The sequence below is a fragment of the Ptychodera flava genome, chromosome 10 (genome assembly GCF_041260155.1).
Source record: "Ptychodera flava strain L36383 chromosome 10, AS_Pfla_20210202, whole genome shotgun sequence".
Lineage (NCBI taxonomy): Eukaryota > Metazoa > Hemichordata > Enteropneusta > Ptychoderidae > Ptychodera > Ptychodera flava.
Window position 1 is genome coordinate 6,479,920 of NC_091937.1, and position 15,726 is coordinate 6,495,645.

Sequence of the window (15,726 nt, forward strand, 5' to 3'; positions counted from 1 at the left end):
GCTTTGGACCTAAATATACATAAAAATGTTATCAAAAATTATGCGAATTGTCCCTTTAAAGCCCTGTTAGCTGAAACATTTGACATACTTTTCATTACTTCTGATGCTTTAAACTATAGTTATCCTGAAAAAATTATATGGAAATGTTTAAATTCGTCGATACAGAATGTGTGTAAATATCTAATGTTGTTATTGAAAACTAAATTGTAGTGTGGACTAGAACTAATCATTGCATATTATTCACAGCTTGCTGTGTTGGAGAGGATAACACTTTGTGTCACAACAGGATTATAAGAGAGAGTTTTTGAAGGCACAAAAATAATGATTGTATTATGAAAAGCTGCTGGTATTGTCCCTTTAACCCTTTAACATTGCCCCCATGACTGCCATGCAATTGTTTGCATATTCCCTATACCTGCATGAAGGATAAATTACCTTCAAAGGGACCTGACTGTTGTGAAACTTTTACGATTGTTCATGGGTAAAACGCAGGCTGTAGTCTAGTGGGAGACCAATTAACCTTTTGCTGATACCTGGTACGGTGAGACCAATGTAGAGTTATTTTTCCACTATTTTTGTTTTGTACGTCAACTACAGTCTCCTGTTCTATTCCTAAACCCATGCTGAGATACAAAGTGTTCAGCTTGTCAACTCAGCCTGTACATGTGTAAACTGAAATGTTGCTGTCGACTGTTAACCCATTCTGGTAAAGACAAGAATATGAATGTAAATAATACTACTGTATTGTATATGTATAGACACTGCCTTGACAAGCTAAATTGTCTGTGTTTCAACATACTTTGAGGAGTAGATTAAGACCTTGAAATTTCTTGAAATAGTGAAAAAGTGTCAAAAGTTACAGCTAATGGCCAATTAAAAGGTTAAATATCAACCACAGACCTTGATGACTCATAGTGCAACTTTACCACACAATATACGTGTATGCTAAGTTTAAAATGCATTTAATTCACAAACTGAAGTACAAAAAAAAACATATACATAGGTATGTTTACAGTTTCAATCAAAATGCAAAACACAAAGCAAACTTTTCCGTTGTTTTTTACAAAGCTATGATTTGTTGATGCATTACAGGGAACACAGGTCTACGCATGGAATGAAGCAAGAGGTTGCAGCTGTTAAATATTTAATCAAATACGGGGAGATCCAACCTGAATGGTTGGTTTGATGCACTTCACTTGACATACAATGAAATACAAACGCCATAACAAGCATAATCTTGCATGTTGAAAATTTATCAAGTCTATGTGCAGACTTTTTTTGCTTTTCCTTCATCAGTACCACAGGTAGGAACTTTTAAGCTTACAGCATAGTGGCTGTGTGAGCTAGACTTGCATGTTATCAAGATGATTCAACGATACCTCTGCATGTGGGGATGTTTTCTCAGGGTCAAAATAAATGACACTGTGAAATCAAACACGGGTGCCACTCTTCAGTTTCTACATTTTCTGAAACATAGCCTCTGACTTTCTCATGTTTGGAAATTTTCATGACTTGGTTTTGGGGGGAAGAAATCCAGAGCAGAAATCTGTGGGGACAGAAAAACTGTTAACTTTGATCAATTTCTGTCAATTCTTGTTCTTTTCATCAACTACATTTTATGTTTTACTCTGGTGAAAATTTCAGTTGTAATGCAAAAACCATTCATAGTATGGAAAATATGTTGGACAGAGTATGCATCCCTTACAAAATAACAAAGACATGCTACTTTACAATGCTCTCAATGTCTTCAAATTTATGAATATTACAAATTTATATATTATATCACGGGGAATGATTCAATGCAGCTTAGGAGGCACATTGCTCACCACAATCATACATTTCTGAAAGAAATTACACAATGAGATTATACAAAGTACAAGACAAGTGAATTCAAATTTCCAGTGCAAATAGAATACCTTTCATGGTAGTGATTTAAACCATGTGTTGACACTGGTAAGGACATAATTGTTCACTTTCTAGTAAATCAGAACATACCATGTTGCAACACCAGGCCCTTGGCTCATTGACAAGTGCATGTATGTGTAGGTTGTATCACAATTGTTGACAAACTATTTTCTGTCCAGTCAGCAATGACAATAACATTGCACCTGACATTAAAATACAAGTTGACAAGCAAAATAATGGGTATTTCACTTCTTTTGTGGAGTAGACCAAAACTTGCAGTTGATAAACACAAGAAAAATACTGACAAAAATGTTCTGGGTTACCTAGGTCTAGAACACACAACAGTGACGAGTGGTGGCTAACACTGACAGCTTATTTTTCGATTGATAAAAACTGATATTACAGCACAAGCAGGTGTCTCAGTTGAAACAGTTCCCCAAAAATTTACATATAAATAAACAGCATATAAAAAAATGTGAAAAACTGCAGTGGCGACGCCATGACACCATAAACAGTGACAAAGTTTGCAATGGTTTCCTTATTATGGTATATTCAACTAGCCAAAATATTAATATCAGTAAAAACTTTTGAATCATGGAAGAATTCCCTGGCTTTCTGCAGGATATACCATACTACAAATGAAAATATGAAATTTGAAATCTCTAAGAGGAAAAGTGTGCACAGTGTCTAAGTTGATCCCTTGGCTGCAAGACTTTGCCGTCTCTTGACGTCCCAGTTATAGATCCTTGCCATATCTGAAGGAAATGTTAAGGAAGCAACACTTTGAAACACTGTCAAATCTGTACGAACTCAGCAGACTAAAGTACTATTTTTAGTAGTGTTGTTGGTGAGAAGAGGTCTCTCTTATCAGCTACTTTCATGTGTGAAGCTACTTCTTGATTTTCTACAAATTAACCCTTTGAGCACTGTAATTTTTTACCAAAAAATATCAGGGCGACACTTTACAATTTTTATAAATTTTTCTGTAATTTTTTCCACAATTTTGGACCAAATGGATATATATTTTCATGGGCTACACTTTTTGACCGAAATTTTGGTAAAGATCAGAAAAAAATTGTCTTGATCTGAAAGAAATTGACGGCAATTTGTTGTTTAAAGGCAACAAAAATCAACTTTGGCACTCAAAGGGTTAACATTACTATGTCAGGTGAGTGGTGTGGGGAATTTTCTTGGGGGGAATTTCTTGGGGGAAAAGGGCTAGTTGGAGGAGGCCATTATCAAGTTGCACTCTAATAATCTTGAAATTTGCAGAATTTGAGGACTCAGCTGGACATAGTATGGCGTCCACATTTGTCATATCACTGTACAGTATGTCATGTCCCTGCCATTCACTGATATGTCCTCAATGATCAAGCTGGGTAGAGAAAGGCTTGTATAGAAAATAGAGTATGAATACTTAAATTTCACTAACCACTTCACTAAGACAGGCTGCACTCCAATCAATAATAGAGGTGCCTACACAGAGTTGAAGATAGTAGCTGCACTGTCAAAAAGGCCTACAATAAATAGGCTGTCACAGAGGAAATGTGATAGCGAAAGGCTCACAGATAATGAGTAAGTAATGTTCCAATCACTAAAACAATGTACAATCACTTCTTTAACCGGTAATGCAAGTTAGGTGATGGAGGTGGCAACTTTCTCTGAGAAAAAGGAGACTACCCCACACAGGAAAAATTCAGCAGCCTGTGACAAACGGAATAGCGCCCTCCAACAGCTGTATGTTTTGACTTTTGTTTTCAAAATGATACTGCATCTCTTTACCCAAATAGTTTATTTTGCTGGATAAGGAGAATGACAAAGAAAGTTATTTCCAAAAGAAGGGTGATTTCCACAAGATATTGTTTGTAACGAACTTCCTGGATGATTCGATGAAATATTATTTGAAAGTGTGTGGTTGCTACTCTACTTTCCGTGTATACTGTAAGAAACGCAATATTTGGCAAGGATACTGACTTCAGTGGTTGTGTACTGGTCTTTCAAGAAATCTAAATCCCCATCTACTATCTTCAGGGTTTTCTTTGCGGCTTCTAAATTGGATTCCAGTAACTTCCTAGCTTCTTCTAAATCATATTCCAGCATTACATTAGCCTAGATGGATGAAATCATAGTAAACCTTCATTATTCCTGTGAAATAAACAGCTTTAGCATTCATGTAGGTATCATCTATTCCATTAAAAAGCCCTCCTCGTCACGGTATTAAACAAGAGAATGAAAAAAACACACACTTGCAGATACTTTTTAACTATTCAGCATTACAGAATAACATTGGACATTACAGACACATGCCATGTTGATTAGTTGAAGTCTAGGCATTGTGACATGATTGGGAGGTAGAACAAGGATGCATATTTTCAGCAGACCAAAGTACCAGAGCTAAGTATATGATGATTTTTTATACCTGAATGGCACAGTTCATTGACCCTTATCCTGCTAAGGTCATATGTCACCATCAGGTCAAGTTGATAAAAAACCGTTGAAGCAAAAACAATTTTTAAAGACTTGAACGATTGTAGGCACCAGAAAACATAGACACTGAAGTCGTTCTGCTGTAAAATGTCAAGCTACAGAAGTCATTATATCTAGTCATTTATTTGATTCTGTGAGATAAAAATCATGTCTGGTTCTCTTTGCTGCTGATGAAGAGTATTCCCTTTTCATCAATTTCAAATTCTTTGTATCACTTTGAAAGTCCCATGTGATCTTGCACCATCTTATCTTGATGAACTGCTGACTATATGCAGTACTGGTCAAAGGATGTACTTACATTGGAATGATGAAATTCAGTTACACCAACCCACTGGCTGCACAGATCTACATTACTAAAGAAATAGGGCCTTCTCAATTTGTGTGCCTCATTTGGGGAATTCAATACCGTCATACCTTCGTGCAATATAATCATTTGATAATTTTAAAGTCAAGTTAAAAAACAGACCTTTTTAACTTATTTTATACCTAGGGACCAGGATGTGGATCTATTTTTAATGTATACCATGATCTTAAAAAAGGATGATATTTTTCTCATACATTTGGTTGTTATCACTTTTTACTTCTTAATGTAAAGCACATGGAGACATTTTACTGTGGATTGTGTGATAAAAGAAAAAGAAATATTATTATTATCATTATCATTTATTATTATTCAAAATATTCTTTCAAATTTTTTGGCAGTGTAAAATTGTTTTTCAGGTGTTTCAGTTGTACACCAGCAAAATATACGATAGACATTGAAATACGTTGGAGAGAGAAATTTTTATCAGGATTATAAACACAATCAGGATTTTCGGGTGTACCTCATTGATGATGAGGTATTAAACTAAAGATTATTTCAACAGTAAAATGTTATGATACTTTGCGACAACACAAAACACAAACGCACTTGAAATGGATGTTTACTCCATTAAATAATATCAGTTTAACATTTAAATCACAATGGATGGGCATTTAGAAAAAGAAATATTTCATGGCTGATCAAACTAAAAATTGAACGTTTCTGTACGGTTATACCGGATCAAGTCTGATTCAACAGAAATGTCTTTCAGCTTGATGAAAACAGTAGATGATAATGACTATGCATTTATAAAGACAGAGTATTTACTGAGGCCATGAGTGAATTTTAAAGAACACTTATAAGACATGAAAGAAAGTTTCTAGGGCATAATTTATTATTATCAAAAGCAACATCCTCACTTTTCTCTAAGAATGAGAAAAAAAACAACAATAGTACTGGTACTCTTTTGAAATATTACATACATTTTAAAATTTCTAATATTGTAATTAGAGTATTTAGACTAAAGTTTGGGCCATGAATGTCTTCACAGCATACTGGTACAATTCAACGTCAAGATAATGCCACTGTTTTATGATTTCACAGTCTTTGTCACTAATTTTCAAGGAATCCTTGATCTTTCTATCAGCAGTGATCATTTCAGTTGTCAAGGAAACAACTTTACTGTTACTTTTTCTCCACTTATATTTCCTCTCTAATATATCAAGTGACAGATCTAGTTTATCGACAATAAATATTGCGTCGTATTTGGCCAAGTTTGCTTTTGCAACATTGAGCAAGTTGTTCTCAACTTCTTGTTTCTGATATGCTGAATACAGTGAGCAGTGATTCAATACTCCAGCCAGTTGTTTGGTTTGAAGGTTATGCGCTGTATACTTCTCAAACTTCCTGTCGTTCACAAGAACCTCAACAAATGTTTTCAGGCTAGTTTGAGTTCTGTAGGGGAACATTTCATATGAGTCAATGACACGCTGTACAGGGTCTTGCATGACTAAGATGAGTTCAAACTCATTGCGAAATCCTTGTAGAGCCACGTCAATGAGGCTGTAGTCGTACATCATGCGAATCCCTTGGCACTGACCAGTCCCAAAGTTAACTTTTATCTGCAGGGGTATTTGAACTATTGTTGAAGGTGGCCGTTCACATGATGGATCCAGAAAGGGAGGCCGTTCCCATGGTTGGTTCTCACACCATGAAATGTTGTTGTAATTCCCAGCACAGTACTGAAAGTAGTCGATGACAAACTTGGTGGTGTGTTTCCCTAGGTGTGTATGCATCACAAAGATATGTAATGGAGTGTCTTGTCTGTGTAAATATTCCACATATTCCTCCATCAATGACTCGCTGGTTTTATTTCCAGAATTCATCAAATTTGGACCATTTCTGTCACCCTGAATGTACAAATCCCTGCCTCCTTGCTTTCCAAGCTCTGTTGTTGATTCAAATCTTGGGAAAAGTGTTTCTGGAAGACGCATCTTAGATTGTACTGGCTGATTCAAATAATTCCTGGTAGCTATCTTTGGTAGCATCACAATATCAGACTCCTCACCTCCTTGGTATGGCAATATTGTGAGTTCATCTTCAAATAGTCCTGTCTTCTTTGAATCAGGCTGCTTCCAAATCACCAGTTGTGGCTCATCATCTTGGAGTCCATTCTCAGTTTGTTGTATTGTAGCAAAAAACCAGAAGATGAAAAACACAGATGCCACAAACACTGTATTTCGCATCAGTCTGTGCAGTCTGCGTCGCAGAAACATGATGGGTAATAGAACTGGCGTACAGGTGATGTTTTAGTCTATGATTCAAATTTTGCACTGTTCATAAAATATTCACAAGAAAAACAATGGTATGGAATTAACCTCTTTCCTGTAAAGTCTGTGTGTAATAAAATTCAGGAAGCTGCCTGCAGAACTCTAAATGCTCAGCTTCCTGTTCTGACTTTGTCTGTGAATTTCACTGACACAATTGGAAAAGTGTAGTAGGATTTTACAGAAACACTGTCGGGTACGTTGTAAATGAGCTAGGTCATGTTCAGTGGTTTCTGCTGTCAAAATCAAGTCCCTTGCAGATAACTGACTCAATACTCTAAATCAACAGAGCTAAAGTGTATTCTATTTCAGAAAATTAGGGCACAGTAATGTCACGCACTCTACCCAGCCGCCATATATTGAACAATTAGCACTGGGATTATATCACTTTTGGCAATTTCAGCTTAGAATTTTGATTCAACTCTAAAACAGCTTACAAAAGAAACAGCATGGCATATGTTATACACATAATAAGTCCAAGCAGTAAACGTCACTTACAATTGTTCACAGAAATGCTGGTATATCAGTGTATATTTAGCAGCCTAATCAGACGACTATAGAATACTGCAACAACAGACCTCACTTAACAGGGTTCAAACACTGATCCAATCTCAATTTATGCTACCCTATTTGAGTTCACTGTTACCCCAGCAAATACAAAGGAGCCAAATGGAATTTTGATATGAAAATGTGGAATTTAATTATACCAACAATTTAGTATGCCACTTCCCTAATAAAAAAGCTGCACTTAGTTCTAAATGTGTGGCCTTTGAATGGCACTTTTTACGTTCCCCAGGGCATGTATTATTTGTACATGTGATAATATAATTGTAGGAAATGCTTTCGGCTTAATTTCAAAAATGAGTCTCAGTCTAAATGTTTGTATAATGTGCAAAAAAAAAAAACTTTTTTCACAATAGACTTCTACTGAAATTTCTGAAACAATTTTTTGCAAAACTGACAGCTTTTACGCCTGAAATTTCAAAAAGCTGAAATCAGATTCAGAATGAATGTAAAATTTCAATTGCACTTTTCAAAGAAGGAATTAATTCGCAAAGTAAAAATACTGCTTCCCTTCTAAAGAGTTTGTTCATAAAAGTTGAACATACAGAAATGGTAAAATTTTACTGTGGTCCTTTTGCTAATTATATTATTCCCTAATTTTTAAAAGTACATGTACATCTGAGTTATACTACACAAGCCCTCTCTGAATCTGCTAAATATATCAGTAAATTTACATTTAATATTACAATACAATTTCATGAAAGAGATAAAAATGGAATGTTTTATCTCTGCCTAAAAGTATCAGTTTTCAATTTTTCAAAATATCATTAACCTTGTCTTTTATACTCGTGAAATTTCTTGCCATGCAAAAATATTATACAATTTCATGGTTCTGTGCCCACTATAAGGCAACCACCGAGTGGTTTTATAGTGTATTATATGGTAGAGGCACGGTATACTGAGCTTCTAATAAAAGAACATTCTATGCTACCACCATCACACTAGCTGGAAACCGTCAGTGGTATAGAAAATTCCATTTTCTTGTTATTCACTGAATTTTTTCACCATTGTTCACAACATTTCCATTTGTCTCTGTGTGCGTTTCGTTGACAACTAGTATCTGATGTCCAGGTTAGTGCTGAAACATGAACTGAGTTTTTGGACGGATGAAGCTGAATGATATCAGAGTAATTTACACAGCTCTTTCCACTGATGTTTTCAACACAGAACTGCTATAACGAGAGATACCGATCCAATGATTACATGCAATAATGTTACAGCACACAAACTTGGTGTTGCTTTCCTTGGGAGTAAAACTTCAAACCATCATCTGCCAACCTCATCATTATCGGTAATTCCATCAGTAGTTCCACTCCAGATTATATGACCAGTTTCACGCCAACTTCTGCTATAGCTCTGTCTTTTCCAATATTAGATCTCCATCACAAAGGTACACCATAACAACATGGAGACTATGCTTGCAGAATGCCGCGTCAATATGGTGTTAACCAGAACTCAACAGTGATCTATTACATACATTTTTATTTCCATGTATTTACATAGGTACAATAATACCACATGTGTCACACTATGACTGTTCCATTTTACACTGGAGGAACAACAGCATGTCGCATGCATTGGCCATTATTATGCAAATTGGCAGTCAATCCACCTAACTGTCCCGTGGCGCACGGCGTTAATCACATACAGTGAATGTTCTTTTGTTTACTCAGTGAATATATTTTAATATTCAGCTCCACATACAACTGATGTAACCATATGCTGCACCTTTTTTGGGTGTATGACTATTTTCAGTTTGCAAACATGTCAACTCTTCCATAAAAAAGTTTTGGTATTTCCCAATTGTATCAAATGCAGTGAGTGAATCTATTTGCAGGGAAATAGGGTGAGAGGGTTGACATTCAAAACATGCCAGTAGGTAATGCACAACTAACAGAAAATGAACCCACATAGCTAGAGCTACCCTTGCAACTTTGACTAAATTAGAGACAAAGCAAATAGGTGCCAGTCAAATAGTTACCTACCAACTTTTTCATATATGTATGTACACTTATGGGAATTTGAAAGTGCATGTGATGTGTGTTGATTAAGAATATTTTCAGTTTATGAACAAGTTTCACAAAAATTCTACAGTCAAACAGCAGGTATTTCACTCACTCGATATTTCATTCACAACTCCTTCATAAAGTGCTCACAATAGAGAGAGATTGACTATTTCACGTAAAAATAAATGATCTCCATATGGGAATTTACCAGTTTTGAATACAATAGATATTGCATGTCCAGTCACTGAGACAAAGATATACTGTAAACACTGTGTATTTCATGTATGCACACAATACAGCAAGTGTTCATGATGGTGATGTTAATAACTATCTTAAAGATATCAATGTATTAACACAACTGATAACAAGTAAAATTGCATTTTCAGTAAGAAAGCTGGCATACACAATGAAACATGCAGTAGTTGTACTGAACATCAAGGGCAAGTTTGTTAAAACTCCCTAGCAACCAGCCCTAGCAACATGTTAAAAATAGAAACACTGATGCTCTATATGTACTGGTCCCTTAGTCATCAAATTGACAACAGATAAACATGTTTTTGAAACATGAATCCTGTCTAAATCAAATGTTATGTTCTAATAAATAAATTTGATAGAGTATAAGTAATACTCTTTACAGAGATGAGATGTAACAATCAAGTTGTATAATCAGAATAACCAATGGTAGCATACTGATTCTACCAAATCGGAACTGATACTGAAAAAGCCCAATAACCAAAATTTATAACAAAAACTATTGTTTCATGTTGATGTAAAAGTGATTTATTACATCAATTAACTTCAAGATTACACTGTGTAATGAATTTACATAATATTCATCACTGAATGTACATATAGGTTATATAGGCAATTTTTGCTGCAAAGAATTTTATCACCTACAGAACTATCCAAACTGTCACTGTCTCTGTCACCCACTAGCAGTATTTGGTAACAACAGACATCATGTGTACAAATTTTTCTGTTCAAACAATTGTGTGGGCAGTCAAAATTTGATAAAATAGTTAAAACTTATAAAAATAATGTCTCAATTTCTCTTTTGTTGTATGTGACATGTATTTTTTTTATTTCACAAGCAAATGCTACCATTCTGACCTGTCAGAACTTTGACATAGTCTAAACTCAGGATCTAGCACCACTAAATCATTGAATAAATTGTAAGCATTAGGATTGATAATTCATTAAGGAAACACCTGCATTAGCATGTCACTTCCTTGATACACAGTGGCTATCAAACAGCTTTGCAAAGTCCTCCAGGAAGGTCAGAATAAACAACTAAGCTATTTGTCCAAAGACAAGTCCATAAAGATAGCATCCACAGAGACATTATATATTGAGACCAGGGCAGAAGTCAATGTGGATAAAGTCCAGCTGCTTATTCCACACAGTCTTTTTACGGCAAAATTTTTTGAGCCTCGTCCAATTCAAAAAGTGGATTTCCATTGGTAAGCCTGTTGTGTTTAAAATATTCAACGACTTTCAAAATTCTTCACTTTCAGAAACAATATTGAATATGTATAGTACTTTACAATTATAACAATTTGAAAAACTACAAAATCAACCGCTATTTAGACTTTCAATGTAAACCACATCTCTTTAGAATTTTTGAAGGCAGAAAGCAATATTTTTAATTTACGATGGACACAAGATCATTCAAGTATTGCATACAGCTTGCAGGCCAATTTGTTCACCAGCACAGCTCATTACATTAGCTGTCTATTTGATAATTAACAAGGCACTTCATCACTTGGTCACTGACCTTGATACTAGATCAGCACACACTAATAATAGTCAGTCATATAACCAAGTCAAGGTCTGTGGGTACTACAATCCTAGCAAACATCTAATATCTAGTGTACAACTACCAACACTAGGGGGCGCTTTTTACAGTGCTACCTTGCATGTGTCATTCTCTATAAATACTGTTACTCTAGATTCTGAACAAAGAGAATACTAAAATATAAGAAAGAACTTTTCTATTTTGCTGAGCTGCATCAAAGCAGAGGAACCCCAATACCAAACAATTTGCACATGCTTTAACTTTACCAGAAATGCAAGGTACATAATATAATCTGAGTAGATGAGTATGTAGAAACTACTGAAAGTTACTTACCCCTAACCAAAGGCATACTTTGTCTGTTGGATCAATTGCTGCCTTGCCATATACTTGTTCAGCTAGCAGGAAATGGGTTTGTATGGGTTCAGTGGTGTTCTGTGTACAAAATGCAAACATCACTTATTATAACATCAGCATTGCTTGGATGGTAAGCTTTATGTGGATACTGTACTCACATTGTAACATCTGTAAATTTTACATCAATCTTAGGGTAAGTTTCAGATCATACCCCTGCACACCCTGAATTCAAGTATTGTTTGTAAATATTCAGGAAAACAAAACAGAACTTGAAATTACCGTGAAGAGATAAAATACATTTTTTTACATAAAGGTCGTGAGTGGAATGTGAAAGACTTAAACTTTCATGTAAACATTCCTCAATGAAACTTTTAAGCATTCTCTTACATTCAGAATAAAAATCAGGGGTCATCGTGCTAAGTTTGGTACTACTGAAACAAATTACCTAGCATTTACCCATATTTGAAATTTGAATGGCCACCATACCTGTGTTAACTCTATTTGGAAAATTAAATGCTTAATTTTCATGAAACTGAGATGGTGAAAACTTCTTTTTAATCCAAGAGCTGCAAAATGGCCAAACCCACAAATGGTGGATCAGAAAAGAATTGTACAAATTTGAAAGTCAAAGAATCTGTCTCCAAGACGCATTCTATCTTCACTTTGGAACTAGGGTAGACCAGAATTCTATTATGATGCATGTATGTGAAGTTGACAAGATGACAAGATCGACATTTGTATCGGAATCAGTCCTAGATCTCCTTCTTACAAGCTTTTAGCATTGTCTCTAACACTGCAAACCATAGGCATCCTTCAATTCTTGAGATACTCAAGGTTCTTATAGTACCAATTAAGATCAAATGTTCAATGTTAAAAACCGCTACAAATATACTGGAATACATTTGGAATTCATTCCTTGTTTTTTGCCCAATTTGATAATGCAAAACATGATTCAGTTTTACCAGATTGTTCTGCTTGTTGATTTGGATTTCACACTTAATGTGCCATTTCAAAGTTATCATTACATTCAGAATGAGCACAACTAGTTCCAATTATTTCTGAACATCCTCTCACTCACATGTCAACTCCAGATTTTTGTTACAATAAGCCAACAATACATGAAGTAGAAATTGTTGTTACCTGTTTGCTTTGCAGAAGCTTAACAATATCTAGGGTACTCTTGGTGTCCGGTAGCTGGGTCAGAAGCCTTAGGAAGCGCGAGAGAAGAAAAAAGAAAGACAAGTTAGACTCAGCATTCATGCCAGACTGGTGAATAGTGATATCTAGTCTCTGTTACACAGACTTCACAGCACAGCTCTCATCTGGTCACCCCTAAACAGTGCAAGGAAATCAAATGAAAAAAAACAATCTCCAAGCAAGATGATGTGACACATGAGCAACTGATCTATGAATATAATGTAATTACTGTTTTGAGAAAAAGTCTCAGAAAATATAGCTTCAAGATAGGCAAAAGTGATTTCTTGTAAAGCCATATACTTATTTAATGTTTGTAGAGGAAGGGTAACTGAGGGTAGGATTAGTAGAATGATGTCGATGGTTTACCCAAAAAACCCTCTATCATAGTTGTCTTTTTCTTTTCGGCTCTAAAAACTTAGGGACAACTGTGATAAAATCAGACCATGACGATGACATACCTCTTTTTCCTATGTGCTAAATTGAGTTCCATAAATTTATACTTTTGATGTTGTTCATCCATTTCTTGCAGTACCTTCTCAGCAGATTCATTGTGTGTTTCTGCCATGAACTTGTCTACATCTTCCTGTGAGTTCATGAAAATAAGAATATTTTGTTAACATATGATATGCCTCAAAGAGTGAAACTTTCAACTTCTGGTAATGTTCTTCTGCTCAAAGAAACTTAAAAGACTTCTCTTCTAAAACAATAATATTGATTTCTTGAATCAAATGACCCCGAGTTTAGTAATGTGTAGTTGACAGCCAAAGTGGCTAATCATTGTTTTTGGCATAATTCTGCTGATCTCTCTGTGTTCATTAAAACAGAATAGTTGTATCCAATATTGACTTTCAGTTCTGACCAAATTATATATGTGTACAGACAGATTGCTTTTTCTACAGGAGATGAGTATTTATGAGTCATTATGACAAATGTAATCAAAATCTATGAACAGAAATTATGTATCCATGTGCACAGCTACGCATGAGTTACGCATAGACTACGCACAATATTTGATGACCCATGTTGTGTGACAGTGGTGAGCATGACAACATTTTTCGGACAATGATCAACTACTTCCAATCAACAGAACTTATAAGCAATGAGAGATTTATTCAATCCGAATACAGCAAAAAATACTCCAGGATTTCTGTGTAGACTCATTAACAACCACTGATAATAATACATTCCTAAATATTCCTGAGTACAACATGTAGGAGTCTACACTGAAGTCCATTGGTTGGCTGTCACATACTCTATTGAAACTGAAACTGTGCATGATATCAATGCACACAAGTTTAAGCCAACTGATCAGTATTTTGATGGCGACACTTTGACACAACAAGTTCAAATTATCCCTTTGGCAATTTTTATTACATCGTAGATAGCAGAAGCAAGACGGTCTATGATTATATAGGTCCTTTTCACTGGTTACCCTACATTTTAACTTAATTTGTTGGTACCGTGATTGAATCTGCTAGTTTGGTTAAACACGCAGTACCAGCCAATCAAAATCATTGCACTTTGTTCTAATTTGACACTGAAACTTATTTTTGAGCACAAACTAGCATTTTTACAGGGAAATGTTAAATATTGAATATTATTATACCTACATAAAAATATCGATTCCTGAGGTCAAATAGATGTCACATCAAGCACAAACAATACTAAACAATATGTCAATAGCCTTGATCGCGATTTCGGGTTTGTTACTAAATACAGCTGCAAGCGTGCGACTTTCAGACAAATATGCTGAAATTCAGACAAATTTTGTCGTTGTATGTGCGGCTGTTGTTGCAGCTTGTAGTCTGTCATCAATTCATACAAATAAGTGTGACGCTAAATAGCCATTCTAACAAACAGCCCTATTCATTTTCATAGCTGGTATGTAGCTAGCGTGCATCTCTCATTCGTTTTGAATTAAAATTTAATATCAATATGTAGTGTGTTTATTGACAAAGTACCATGCAACTGTCATTATCACTCTCACAGATATATGTATTCACACACAGTAGTACTAACTGGCAATACCAGAGTGTGACAGCCTGGCTGAGACAGAAATTTGTAATCTCTTCAAATTCAGTTTACAGTGAATCTATGTGATTCCTGTCACCGACGTCGGAAGGTCGAAATGGTTTTACCACAATGGTCTCACTAACCATGACCTGCATGGTCACCATGTAGCTTATTTACACGTCTGACAACAACGGTGACAAAACGTTATGTAATCGGGTGCACGTTTCTGCAAGAATTTCAGTAGTCGGTTGTTTACCGTCACTCAGATCCATACCACCAACAGCGCTGGAGTTATGAAGTCATGAAGTTCATGACAACTCTATGCCATAAGGTATTAGTACACTGTAGCAGCACCAAACAAGATACGCTGGGTGGACTGCTTGCATGGTAAAGCACAGACGCACACTGTGGAACTGCAAGTGTTATACAGGCGTGTAAATTAAGTACAGTCGGGCAGTCTCACTTATAAAGTCATAGTCATAGACATGTTCAAATGCTCGAACTCAGCTCATAATGAAAGAAGCAATAAGAAAACTTGGACTAAAATAACATTTCGTCCACAGTGCATGAAGTAAACCTCTTTACCATGCCATATTGTCGAAAACGTTTGCACACTTACCACAAAAGTGGCACGAGGAATCCCTCCATGCTCTTTCTGATCTTCCGCCATTTTGAAAATATTTCGCTGATTCTCATTTGCGACCTCAACTGACCCCAGCAACCTATTTTGTCCAAAATTTCATTGCATTAAATATAAGTTGAAAATTCCATTAAAAA

General features: G+C 35.5%; 1 protein-coding gene across 1 annotated transcript; it reads right to left on the reverse strand.

Annotated features, from left to right (window-relative positions):
* Positions 1-946: 946 nt before the first annotated feature.
* LOC139141867 (prefoldin subunit 3-like) lies at positions 947-15,722 on the reverse strand. The gene is made up of 6 exons (XM_070711609.1): positions 15,569-15,722; positions 13,395-13,519; positions 12,880-12,946; positions 11,719-11,817; positions 3,876-4,014; positions 947-2,660 (listed from the first exon to the last, which is right to left on the reverse strand). The coding sequence occupies exons 1-6, from the start codon at positions 15,617-15,619 to the stop codon at positions 2,593-2,595; spliced, it is 549 nt and encodes a 182-aa protein (XP_070567710.1). The 5' UTR covers positions 15,620-15,722; the 3' UTR covers positions 947-2,592.
* Between the last annotated feature and the right edge of the window lie 4 nt (positions 15,723-15,726).

Excerpts from the sequence above, each read along its gene's own strand:
- LOC139141867 (XM_070711609.1), bottom strand. The coding sequence starts at position 15,619 with ATGGCGGAAGATCAGAAAGAGCATGGAGGGATTCCTCGTGCCACTTTT. Across the intron at positions 12,947-13,394 it reads TTAGCACATAGGAAAAAGAG|GCTTCTGACCCAGCTACCGG; the intron begins GTATGTCATCGT and ends GCGCTTCCTAAG. Across the intron at positions 4,015-11,718 it reads AAGTATGCCTTTGGTTAGGG|GCTAATGTAATGCTGGAATA; the intron begins GTAAGTAACTTT and ends TCATCCATCTAG.